The 13668-nt window shown below is 46.1% G+C and overlaps 1 protein-coding gene across 1 annotated transcript in view; it reads left to right on the top strand.

The window, feature by feature from the left end:
- The first annotated feature begins 10485 nt into the window (after window positions 1–10485).
- CFAP69 (cilia and flagella associated protein 69) overlaps window positions 10486–13668 on the top strand; it is a 40754-nt gene continuing 37571 nt past the window's right edge. Inside the window, exons 1-2 of the mRNA XM_065399518.1 lie at window positions 10486–10605; window positions 12028–12081. Coding sequence (XP_065255590.1) covers window positions 10486–10605; window positions 12028–12081 — 174 coding nt within the window. The remainder of the gene's footprint in view (window positions 10606–12027; window positions 12082–13668) is intronic.

Raw genomic sequence — 13668 nt, 5'->3', positions numbered from 1 at the left:
TCTTCATGTGGTTAATCTCATTGATTTCTACGGAACTGTTTGCATAAGGACTTCTCCTGTGAGTCCAGATTTCCAGGATCAAGTTCTAAAGTCAAAATTCTCAATGTTGGTTGCCTACAGTTAGACATCTCCATTATTTAGGTGCCTAAATATAGATTTAGGTGCATAACTTCAACAACCAACTTTGAGAATGATATATTTTTATACAACATTGCATTCACCATTTATTGATTGTAGGGATATCCTATATATTATGTCCTATATAGTATGAAAACAACTGAATTCTCTTCCGTGCCACCAAGGGTGGCCAAACTTACTGACCTGCTGAGCTACATATGACAGTATTCAAAAGTTCGAGAGCTAGGTTGCGACTGCCAGGGCTCAGGGCTTCAGCCTTGCTCCTGCTGAAGTCCTGATCCCCGGCAGTCGCACTCCGTGGGGCTGAAGACCTCAGACTTCCCTCTCTGCTGGACAGAAGCCAAAGGGTCACATGTCTACCCGAATTTTTGCCAGGGTTTGCTGGCCCCACTCAGTCACATGGTGCCACTGGACTCCCTCCCTACAGCTCCCAGCTGTTTGCTGCTGCCTGTCCACTCAGAGCTAACACCTGGGATCTGCAGGGAGGGGCCACTGAGGGTAAGGAGAGGGTGCTGGGGGGGCGTGACTCAAGCTGCTGGTGGGGGCAAACATATAAGTTGTACCCCCCCACTCTCAGCTGGCACCAGTCATCACTGGTAGAAGCCCCTAGTCCTACCACCCCACCACAGGGCAGAAGCCCCGAGCTCCCCCGCCCCACAGTCAGGTGGAGAATGGGAGGGAGTGGAAGGCTCCACGAGCCACACATTAACTGTAAAAGAGCCACAGTTTGGCCACCCCGCCATATTTCATAATAACAAAATACCACTTAACATATAATGCAATATTGCACACATTCTATCAGTAAATGCACATTTCTCTGCAGTAAATAATTGGAATGACATTTTGGAACATGTTCTTTGTTTTCTGCAGATGATTATGGTATTTTTTATCCACAAAATTTATTATATAGTGCCATAAAAATGTTTCATGTTTGTGCTTAATTTCACAGTGTAATTCTGTTCAATATTGCTATTATATACAAAGTTGACAAAAATCACCTTGTTGAAATTTGATTTTTAATAGGTAAATTATTTTGAGATTCGGTTGTATTTTAAGTTCTTTACTTAGTTTGTGACAATGTTACATTTACAGTGTACTGGTGCCATGTCTGAATTTTGTTCCAACATTGTATAGCATGTGATGTGCCAACATGAGAACGTGCAACTGTATTTTCATTTGTTGGTAAATCACTTATAAAATATCTTGTACATGTTCAATGTGTAATTAGCTATAAATGCAGCCCTAATAGCATTAATGGGAAAGAACAGTTAAGGCAGCTGTTGTTTATTCCCGAGTAGCTATGAATTTCACAATGTATGAATAGCGTTAGGAACCTGAGTTCTTCTAAGTCTGATAAAAGCAAAAATCAGAAATATCATGCAAATAAATATTAGATTGATTGATTTCTTCAATATGATATTTTCAAGAGTTCAGGTGAATAGACTCAGTGGTAGTGGAGGCATATGAGTAGTTCTTTTCAAACAGTACTTCTCTGAGTACAAAAGTTTTGCCTTTATTGGATGTTCATCCTAGTTCTTATAACTATTTCCTATAAATGTAATAAGTAACTTTCAAGTTATCATATTTTATCACTACATGATGCTGCTTCAGTTAACTAGATTGCTACCTTTAAAATGAGTGACACGTTGAACGAATTTAAACAATGATCTCCATAATCTTTGTATACTGTTTCTCATGCCTTGCTGACAATGTTTCACAGTGAACATATTATGAGTCTCCTCTGTGCAATACTTACTTGACAGTCCTCTCTGTAGTTGTGTTCTCCAACTTTGTCAACTACTGTTTGTGTTGTCTATCTGAACAGGGCTATTATAAATGACTGGCAGTGCTTTCACATATTTTTCCATAGAATCTGTTTTACACAAAGATCAATAAAAACTTAATATCAAATATTTTGACTTGTTCAAATTTCAACTTAATTTTTTTTATTTTGCCTTTCTTTAACATGCATTTGTGCTTTGATTAATATGTCCTCTAGTAGAGAGGGCATGGCTGTGGGGCTCATAAAAATGCTTCTGAAGAGCAAATTCGTTTCCTCTGGAATGGGCTGGATGACAGCTATTTTTTTTAAAATACACTGCGGGAGGCTGCCCCATGCCTTATTACAAGTATTCACGCCTCTTCTCTTCAAATTGCACAAACTGAACACTGTAATACTAGCAATATAGTCAGTACATTTTTCAGGAGCAAAGTACAAACATTTGAGGCAAAACTGAGACTGCTTAATTTGTTTGTCAAGTGCTCGTGTTCTTCCTGTTTGGTTGTGGGTGTGAAAAAGCAGGAGTGTTTCAATGGGAAAATAAATGAATAGCTTTTCCTCTCCCTCACTCCTCTCTGGAAACATTATATATGTTTCAAGGAAAATTATGACAAGAGGGGGAAAGAAAAATTGGAGTGATCCTGACACATTAAAGTCAGTAACTTAACTTCCATTGACATCAATAGAGTCACAATTTCTCCTGTGCACAAATCAGTGAACTTGGCAAGTTTATGTTAACTTGTATAACCACCCCATATTGCTGCTTCTCTGCAGAAGAGATCTGACAAATAATACAAAATCATCTCTTACAAACAATGAAACAGATGTCTGATATGTTCAATGTCCAAAATTACATTTTCACACCTCTTTCTACTTGTGCCCTGCCTGTCTCACTGATGAAAATTTCACCATTGGTGTCTGTTTTTCCCTAGTTTGTTCAACTCCTGCACCATTTTCTCATACATTATAGTGATTGCTTTTATTTGTTATTTGCATCACAATAGCATCTAGGGGCCCCAACTGAGATCAGTGCCCCCTTGTGCTAGGTGCTGTACAAATACATAGCCAGAGACAGTGCCTGCCCTGAAGAGCTTCCAGTCAAAGCAGACAAAGAGTGGGAAGGAAATAAAGGTGCAGAGAGGTAAAGTCACTTGCTCAGCAAGGTCAACAGTAGATTAGTAGCAGAGCTGGGCATAGACCTCTGGTGCCCTACCTATTAGCCTATACTGCCTCTCATTGCTTTATTTAATTTAAATTGAGCTCAGAAGAAAAACGCACTGAAATGTCTTCTCACTCAGAAAAGTTATGTGCAGTAACAACAGGAACCTCTCAGGGTCCACCTTTGTAAAGTATGTGGCATGTGGTGAATTAAAATTTTCTGTTGCAAAACACTATAAAAAGGATAATTATTATCAATTTGCAGTGAAAGAGATGGCTCTACCATATAAGCCAGTTGTCTGGGATAGCAAATTTCATAAAATGTTTGTGTGGTTGACTGCAGGTTTGTAGGGGTTGATGTTTGCCTAGAGCAGCAGAACCTCTAGTCAGCCCTGTACAATGTTGCTTTCATCCCATGTAAAAAAAGCTTGATTCATGAAGAAGTTGCAGTGAGAGCAAATGAATCCTGGCAGTGTGATCTTTGGAACACTCAACCAGTAAATGTCTCATGACCTAAGCTTATAATGTACAGAAAATGCTGCCCAATTTACATATGGTTTCCATACATTTGTCAGTCAAACCATACACAGTTAAAGCTGCAATATTCCAGTGTATTTTTGATCTATTTCTGAAATTCAGAAAGTTTAGTTCAGCATACAGAGCACAGAATTGACTGCCTGGACAACAGTCCAAAAAAATTCATATCATCAGATTTATCCAAGGTTAAATGAGTTGCAAACCTGTAAGCATTATCAAGATAATCTGTATGAGGAAAATATAGATAAAAATGTTCAATAAAAAAACAACATTTGAGTTATAGCCCAAATCCCATATAATAGCTGAAGAATTCACAGTGCAGCTCAGGGATGAAGGGTGTAAAATTGGCCTTTGCATGCCTAAAGCCAGGTCCACTCTATTCCAGGTCATTCTCCTAGCATAATTTAGAGCAATCTCCAAGCTACGACTACCAAGGAGGGTCCCTTTGTCACCCTAACCCTAGCCTGGGATGCTTTAACTTTTCTAACCTTAACCCCGGCCTAGAGAGTCCTACCCTTTATAATCCTAACCCTAGCACAGGAAACCTCAGAGGGTGGGGGCAGAAACTCCCTGTGAATGGGGGGGAGGCAGAGGAATGGGGTGGGGAATAGGGGAGTAGGGTTGCCAGGATTGTCCTGGAGTCTCCAGGAATTAAAGATTAATCTTTAATTAAAGATTATGTCATGTGATGAAATCTCCAAGAATTCATCCAACCAAAGTTGGCAACCCTAGAGGGGAAGTACTGAGACTTGGAAGGGTGTGGGGAACCTAGCCTGAGAATTAGGGTTCTGGGAGTTCCTACCTGCTCCCAGGCCTGTTCCAGCCCCTCTGGGTCCTGATCTCTGCTCCTCAGCCAATCCTGGGCCCCGGGGTGGCTCCTTCAGTCCATCCAGCTCCTGCTCTCACTTCTGCCCCTGCCTCTGCCCCTGGGCATGCACAAGTTTACATAGGGGCAGCCCCTACAATATTTCCATTGCAGGGCACTAGCACCTGCCACCCCCATTCTGCCACCCCTGGGAAACCCTACCTTTTTTAACTGTAACAAGGTGGCTTGCCCCTTTAAGGACCTTGTGGTACTCTGTTCCATCCTTTTGGCCCACCTTGCTACGCCTGTGCAGGATTAGATTTACAAGGAAGCAAGCCCACCAATAGGGGGCTGGTGGGGGAAGTAGAGTAGACAAAGTGGTCTGTGGTGGGCAAGGAGCTGTCAGAAAGCAGGGCTTACAGCAGAGCCAGTCTCCGGGCAACCACGGGTATGTCTACATAGCCAAGAAGAACCCATGTCTGTCCCATGCCAGCTGACTCAGGCTTGTGGGACTCAGGCTGCAGGGCTGTTTCATTGCTGCGTAAACTTCTGGGCTCAGGGGACCCTCCCACCCCACAGGGTCCTAGAGCCCAGGCTCCAGGCCAAGCCTGGAAGTCTACACAGCAACAAAACAGCCCAGTGAGCCAAAGTTGGCTGGCACAGGCCAGCTGTGGGTTTTTCTTCCCTGTGTAAACATACCCCTAATGAGCACAGCTGGCCTGTAGTAGGCTGCCTGTTTGACTATACTGGCTGATTGGTTGCAAGAGTCAGCAGACCAGCTCTTAAGCCTAGCACCAGCAGTACTTTGAGTAGCTGCCAAACTATTTGCCTATAGTGGATTTAGCTCCTGCTTTGTTCTAACCTTAGCCCCAAACCTGCCCCTACCCCTGGCTCTCATTCTTGACCCCTGGCTCTGACCCCGAGCTCTGATTCCTGGCTACCAACGCCTGCTCTGACTGTTAGGCCTGACTTCTGCTCCAACTACCAGGTACAATTGCCCATGTCCTGATCACATGACAGGAGCCTAGCAGGAACTGATCAGGGATTAGAGCCTTGTGGAAAACCCTGGGTGTGCTAGCTCCTGGGCAGTGAGATTGAAGCCCAAGAACTAGAGCTGATGTTGGGACAGTTTATTGCAGCTGGGGCCACGCTGCAAAGAAGAGGAGACTAACAGCTGAGCCCACCTGGGCTGACGATTTGGTTGTTATGCTGTTTTTCCTCGGACTTTAAATAAGATCCTCAGGCCCTGAAAGACATTGGATTCTGCTATGTGGCCTGACCAGGGGGCCAAGTCACACCAATGGCCAGACTGAGCCAGAAAGGACATAGGGAAACTGAGGCAAAGCTACTGAAATACCAGTTCTGGCCATGAGGGGGCATGCTGGTGCAGCATCTCTGTAGCAAGGGGGTGGGACTTGTCTGGGATCTTTTGAACTCCCCTCCAAGAAAGGAGGAACCAGATGTAAATAAGGTAAAAGGACTGGACCCTGGATAGGGATACATGATTTAGGGTGTGTTTGGGGTGAATGCACTGTCCCTTTTCTATGGAGAGGAAGTAGCCCTTCCTTCTGAGAGCGTGAGAGGAGGTGGCCTCTCTCCTCAGAGTGAGGGGAAGTGACAGTTGGAGGAGAAGAGGGGAGATGGTTGAGGGACAGAGGCAGGCAGCAGAGAGCCTAAGGGAGAAAGATCAAGAGAAACAGAGTCTGTGAGTAAACTGAGAGAAGCAGGGTGAGGGGAGGGGGCAACCAGAAGGATGGAGGGAAGCCAGGACTCAGAGAAACCAAGAGTAAATTAAGAGACAGACTGAGCAGGACAGACATGTGCAGGAGAGGATCTCTTTGGTTTAAAGCTGGCTGGTCAAGTCAGTCCATAGTTGTTGGCATGTTTCTGAGTATCCATTCCTGTTTGTGCCTGAGCATTGGTTCTGGTCATCTATCATTGTCCCCGAGATCCAGAACAGGAGTACTGCCTTAGACAAAGGGATGTTTATTTGTTTGTCTGATGAGCATGGTCATCTGCAGAGACAAGAAAGGTATATTTACATAAAAAGTAAACAAAGCTGTCAATGAAGCCAGTGTGGGGGAGAGCCTCTTGCAGGGGTCTGAACTTCAAATGAAAAGGAATTGAATCAACTGACAGTATACAATATTGCTGTATTATAAAAGTGTATCAGGTAAAGTCTTTTCTGAAACCTAATGACGCACTGGTGATTAATATCATTGTGAAATGTATGTATTCATGATATATGAGAAAAAATGGATACTCACTGATATTATGCTTTAAATTTTGTGACCAAACACAGGGAGAAACAGGTTTTTCCTCAGACAGGAAGAAAGGTAGCACTATGGAAACAAAACAATGGAAGCCCCATTTATATACAAATCAGCAGGGAGATGGGAAGTCCACAAGAAGGGAAGAAGAGCATAAGGTTATCCTGAGTCTTGGGACAAAACAGTGAGTTTAGGAAGATATATGGAGAGAGAAGCAGCCATCCTGGCATCCATCACTGGATAGACACAAGGAGCCAGAGCTCTTTCAAGCTGAGAAAGATGGGTCAACCAAGGCGGTTAGAGTCTCTGGGAACTGAATATATGTGTCAAACCTGCTTAGACAAAGATCTTTCACCTAGGAAGACAAGGGAAGCCAGCAACTAGTACTTCTGTGGAAGGTTCTAACTGAGAGAAAGTTAGTCTTGGCTGGAAAGAAAAAGTAAGAAATCTACCTTGAACCAAGACTATAGCCAGGGCTGGCTCCAGGGTTTTGGCCGCCCCAAGCAGCCAAACAACAACAACAAAAAAGCCGCGATCGCAATTGCGATCTGCGGCGGCAATTCAGCGGGAGGTCCTTCGCTCCGAACAGGAGTGAGGGACCGTCCGCCGAATTGCCGCCGAACAGCTGGACGTGCCGCCCCTCTCCGAAGTGGCCGCCCCAAGCACCTGCTTGGTAAGCTGGTGCCTGGAGCCGGCCCTGACTATAGCTTGTTGAATTAAGTCTTAGCCACTAGAAAGCATATTTTACTTTTATTTGCTTGTAACAGTTTTGTCTTTGTCCTTTTACTTAAACTCACTTAAAACCTAGCTCTTTTGTTAAATAAACTTTTTACTTTTATTCTAAATCAACCTGAACTGTGTTTGATTTGAAGTGATTATTAACTCCAGTTAAAGCAACAAGCTGCTGTGCATTTGTCTCTTTAAAGGAGATTTGCTGGGCATAGTGCAGTCTGTGCATTGTATGAGGTGAAGGAATGCAAGGGATGGATTGTAATTTATCTGCTGGGGAAGTATGTGTAACGTGGAGGTGTGCATATGGTGCTTGTGGTGATGGAGTGGTACAGTGTGCAGGGACCCAGCTGTACAGCAGGCTGAATACTACAAAAACATTGTTCAGTTCAACTATGTTTGGCCTATTTTAATGCATACACCCAAATGGATATGTTTACTAACGTTTGGAGAATATCTGTTCTCCATACAAGTAACCACATTTGCATGGAAATAAGGGTATTCATGATGCACCATGAGGAATTCTGCTGCAGTCATCCAGTCAGGGACAGTACCAAGTAACTGAAGTGAATAACCACACAATAACCGAGCAATAGAAGTGAGCAGATGGCAGACACCTAACAGACTGAACATTATTTGTCCAAATTATCCACCAAATAGTTAAAAATAAGGAAAATGAGAAAAAATCTGGATAAAGGCATGAAAAAATTCACAGACTGGAAAAAGAATTTAATTAATTGGATAGTTAATGAAAAATAAATAAGGCAACCAGTCCTGTTAGTGCAGGTAGTGGGAAGGATTGTGTAGTGGAGGGTGCATGGCACAGTATGGCGGGAGGTTTGGCAAGAGTCAGGGCCCCAGCTCCATTATTGTGTGCAGGGGCTAGACTCCCGGATTCCAGAAAGTGTCAGGGAAAGTAGGGGGATGTTAGTGTGGGGGAGAGGGGAAATTTGGTACAGCATGTCCAGTTCTATTAGCGTGTGTGGTCTAAAGGTTTTGGTAGAGGTGTGTGTAGTGTAGGAAATATACACAACAGAAGAGGTGTGTGTGTTGGGGGGGGGGGTGTTGTAGTTTCAGAATCTATCAGAGCTTGTCTACAGAGTGTGGCCAACTGACCTGCATTCTATTCCTGCCACTGGCCAACTGGGTGACCTTGTCTAAGTCCCGTCACCTCTGTGCCTCAGTTTCCCCATCTGTAAAACAGAGAAAATGATACTGACCTCCTTTGCACAGAGCATTGAGATCTACTGATGAAACGCATTATATAAGAGTTAGGTATTATTGTTACACAGGAACAGGTCCCCATGTTGACATTCTTATTCCGGAATAGCTACTGTCCTTTAAATTCACATATTAACTTAATCAGTAATAACTGTCAACTGTAGACAAGCCCTCTGCGAGTGTGCGGGGAGAGGTTGATGTGTAGAGGAAGCGGCGGGACACTGTGTGAGGGGATGCCATGTGTGGCTGGGGCATTGATCTGTAGCGGAGGCAGAGGAACAGGCTGTGTGAGGGGGACCATGTGTGGGCGGGGTGATGTGTAGGGGAGGCAGAGGGACACACTGTGAGGGGGTTGCCATGGCAGTGATATGTAGTGGAGGTGGAGGGACACAGTGTTACTCCTGAGGGCATTCTTCACCAAAAAATTAAAAATTCTGCACCACAATTTTAAAAATTCTGCACACAATATTTTAAAATTCTGCAAAATTCTGCAAGTTTTATTTTTCAATAAATAAATGCACAGGCTGCAGCATGGCAGCGGGGAGCAGAGGCCACTGGGTGCACAAAGGTGGGAGATCACCCTGCAGCTCCCCCAACCCTCACCCCCGGGACACGGACTCAGTGGTGAAGTTGCACCCTGACACAGCACAAGGCCTGGGCCTACCCCAGAAACACCCTGGGGCCCTGCCCCTCTATGCCAGGGGTGGGGCAGGCAGGCTCAACCAGGCAGTATCCAAGTGTGAGGGGATCCAGGTGTGGGGTGAGAGGATTCTATGTGGGACAATCTGGGTGCAGGCAGCTCAGTGGGGGTTCTAGGTGTGCGGGGATCTGGATGCACAGAGGCTCATGGGGGGGGAGGGTGTTGTAGGTGCAATGGGACTTTGCAGAGGCTTCCAAGTGAAGGTGGTTGGGGTTCAGCAGAGGGGTCTGGGTGTGGGGGTCTCAGCAGTGGGGTCTGGGTGCTGAGGGAGTGGGGCTTGGTGGGGTGGGGGTCTGGATGCAGCTAGTTGGGGGTCAGTGGCATGGGGATGTGGGGGCTCAGGGGGATGCAGAGGGGTGGGGCTCAGGGTCAGGGTTTGAGTGCAGGGAGCTCAGTGGCGGTGGTCTGGGTGCAGGAGTGGGGGTCTAGAGGCAGGAGATCTGGGTGCAGGGGGCTCCAGATGCAGGTGTCGAGGTTCAGTGGGGTGGGGTTTGGGTATGGAGGGCTAGGGGTATTCTGGGCATATGGGGTGGCTTGGCAGAGGTGTCTGGGCATGGGAGGTCGGAGGCAAGGTGGTGAGTGGATGGGAGAGCACCTCCCAGTACAGTGACCACTCCCCCTGCAGCTGAGGAGCAATGGGGGCAGGAAGCAGGGGAGGATGCTGTACTTCCTGCAGCTGGGTGAGGTTTCTGGGAGTGGGTCTGACACAGTCCCAGCCACTCCTTGCAGGGGAAGGGGAAGAGGGACATGCTGTGAGGGGGGCTGAGGTGGAGGGATGCACTGTGAGGGAGAAGGCTACCCGGGAAGGGGGTTGAGGTGTAGGGGGAGGTATTGTGAGCGAGAGGGTTGAGGTGGGGACGGAAGTGCTGTGAGCGAGGGAATTGCTGGGGCGGGGGGGTTGAATGTGGCAGCCTTCCCCTCTCCCCCCAGTTCTCTCCCTGTGCCGGCCACTAGGGGGAGCTTTTGCTCTGATTTCCGCGCGTTCGAACGCGCCCTGGCAGCTGTTCGGACCCCCTGGGGCTGCCGTAGGCGGCTTCCCTCGCTGCCATGGGAACGGAGCCCGGCCTGTGTTGGTGCCCCGGCGCTGGAACAGGGAGGTGGCGGTTGCTGCACGAGCCCTGCACTGACCCCGACGTTCACCGCATCGATGTCCTCGCCGGCCGGGTCCGAAGTCGCCCCGGCCCCATCCCCAGCCCTGTCCCATCTGGCCGGCAGGGAGAAGCGCAGGCCGAAGCTGGCCTCGGACAGTGACCTGCGGACCAGCCAGGTGGGCGCGACCCAGGGTGACCGGCACCAACAGCGCGGTCCAGGGGAGCGGGCCGGGGGCGAAGCACGGTCACTGGGGGAAGGGGGAAGGAGGAATGATCCGCTCAGCCCCCGTCACCCCCCGTCCCCACCTCGTCTCCTGGGTGATGGTCCGTGCGCCCTGCTGCGTGCGGAGGCGCCTTTTGTAGCTGCCCTTAGGAAGCCCCTGCTGGCCTTGGCACCAGGACAGGGGAAAACCCGCCGGTCTCGGGGCCTCTCCCCTTCCTCAGCTGCTCCTCCTCGCTTTCCCCCGCAGCAGCAGGAATCTGACCCGGCCCTGAACACCAGCCGCGAGACCCCACCGCTATCTGCTGCGAGCTGCAGCAAAGCCAAGGAAGGGGGTTGGCGGGGTGAGGGGGCTCTCGGTGGCGGAGGAAGACAGACAGACAGTACTGAATCCGTTTACAGTTGGTTCGTGTTTGGGGGGTTGTTGCTTGTTTTGACTGAATGAAAGCTTGGCTTTTGTACAAGGGGATGGCATTTGCCCACGGAAGGTTCCTGCTCGTCCCAAGTGGACTTTTCAATTTTTTTAAAAAAAATCTAGTTCGTGTGGTTGTGATGAAGATTGAAGCACGTGTAAACTGGTTCAGTGCTGCATCTGGGTGTGTCTCACCAAATCAATTCCTTGCCATTGTAGGGGCTTGTGGCACATGCTAGTTTAGTCTCATAACAGCTGTGACACATCAGTTTAATCCAGGGGTAACTGGGTGGGGTTTAGTGGCCTGTGATGTGCAGATGGTCAGACTAGACTATTTTTTTCTGGTCGTCTCTTCTGGCGTCAAACTCAATCAATACAAAATGGGAAATGACTGCCTAGGAAGTAATACTGTGGAAAGGGATAGGTTGTGGAGGTGGTATGGGTAGAGGGAATGCAAATGGAAATCTGGGACTCCTATCCAGGCATTTATATAAATCAGAAGAAAACTCTATATTTTGAATTATTATTATTATTGTAACTTCGAAACCACTAGAGTCTCAGGGCTTGTCTTCACTGTGGGCTAAATCAGCACTTCTGCAATCAATGCAGCAGCGTCGATTTATCAGGTCTGGTGAAGATGGGAGAGCGCTCTCCTGTCAACTTCAGTATTCTACCTCAACAAGCGGCAGAAGCTATGTCGATGCGAGAGTGTCTTCCGTCGACATAGCACGGTGTAGACACCTCAGTAATGTAAATTATGTAACTAAAATTGCGTAACTTACATCAACTTATCCTGCAGTGTAGACAAGGCCTGAGTCTCATTATCTATGATATCCCTCGCACCCCTCACTAGAATTATAGCCTCAAAGTTTAGGTCCTTATTTGTTCATATTTAACATTGTTCAATTTTAGCATTTTTAAATATTGAAAAAAATTAAGAACTGTATTTGTTTGTGGTGTATTCAGTTGAAGTCTGTGGACCTTAATCGTGTCATCAAACTACTTGAAGATTCCAACTCGGTAAGTACAACATGAGGAAAAAGGCTTGTGATACATTTTATAAGGGTAATAATAAAATACATGTTACAATTAAATACACAAATAAAACTAAAATAGCCAGATATTGAGCCCCAGTGGTTAGGACTACAAATCCCCAAAGTGGAAGAATTATACTGGTAGAATTATAAATAAGTCTTTCTTTGAAGATATTCAGTGTCAAGGAGCAATGGTACCCATGAACATTTATGTTAAATATTCATTCATGTGCCTAAATATGGACTTTCACAAAAAATTGTTGCAAATGTGTAGATTATAGAATCCAGGTGGGCAAATGACACAGTGTTGGTGTGCAATTGACTGTCCAAGATGGCAACTTTAGATTGTGAAACCCAACACTAAGAAAGCAGTTACAACATCTAGAATTGTTTAAAGCTTGTCAGCATGCATGTAATTGCCCATATTAACTGCTAACATTTCTCTAGGGGCTTGAATTGGAGGAGAGAGAACATTTATAAAGCTCAGGAGTCAAGAACAAATGGGACTAAATAGACACACAGAAAAACAGTAGCAATTATAGCCTGGACCTCAAAAACTATTTTTGGTCATTGTAGAAAGATTTGACAATTATAATTCTTGTGTATTTGATAAGTTCCCTGTGACTGCAAAAGCATAATAATTTATAGTCTTTAAGCAACAGCTTCATGGAACATATCAAATTGATGATTAAAAAATCTAAGAAGAGCTAGTCTTTCTCTCTCTTTTCTTTATGATATACAGCTGAAAGAGTAAGCTGTGCATGATCTTCATAAAAATATTTTTTGTGAGATTGTGTGCTGCACCTCCAGGAGGCAAAGCACACATAGGTGCAACATGGGGAAGGAGGCCTTCAGATTCTGGGCTGGTGAGTGGGCTGAAACAACTGCTGGTCTAATTTAGAGCAACTCCTTGGCTACTCTAAATTAGCCTTGCCTAGTGGCAAAGGAGCCCAAAATGGCCACAGTGGAGTGTTCTACAGTGCCACTATTGACATGTCCTGACATACCCTTAGTCCCTTTTCCAGCACTGCCCCTTTACCAGGCCTATACAGTGCTGGCATTGAGAGATTCTTGGCTGCGAAGGGGGATTTTATGCAAGATATGGGAACTGTAGCAAAGGAGAGAATTGGACAGTTCTAGAATCTGAGCTTTATTAGAAAACTGGTCGGTATCAAAAATGGTGCTTCAGAAGAATGGAAAAATTAGGGGCTTGTATGCAGGAGGGATCACCTCAGTAGGAGTACAGATAATGGGAACTGCAACTCCAGAGTGGAACTCTTGTCCATTTAATCCACTATCTTTCCAGTAGTAGTGGGCAGTGGTTAAGTGGATGAAGAGGACAAATACAATCTTGCCTGGCTCATACCCATTCAGAGTGCTGCTGCAAAGCTCACTTTTCTAGCTCGTCACCTTGACAATGTAATTCCTCTCTTTGCATCCATCCACTGGCTCTCTTTTCTTCATTGCATCAAACTTAAGCTGCTTGTTTTCATTTCTAAGGCCCATCAGGACTTATGCATAACCAACTTAGTGCTTCTCATATGCTATCAAGTTGTCGACGCTCACCTCCAGT

Source organism: Emys orbicularis, chromosome 2, assembly GCF_028017835.1.
Source record: "Emys orbicularis isolate rEmyOrb1 chromosome 2, rEmyOrb1.hap1, whole genome shotgun sequence".
NCBI lineage: Eukaryota > Metazoa > Chordata > Testudines > Emydidae > Emys > Emys orbicularis.
The sequence above is the reverse complement of the archived record's forward strand: the minus strand, read 5'-3'. Positions and strand labels throughout refer to the sequence as shown.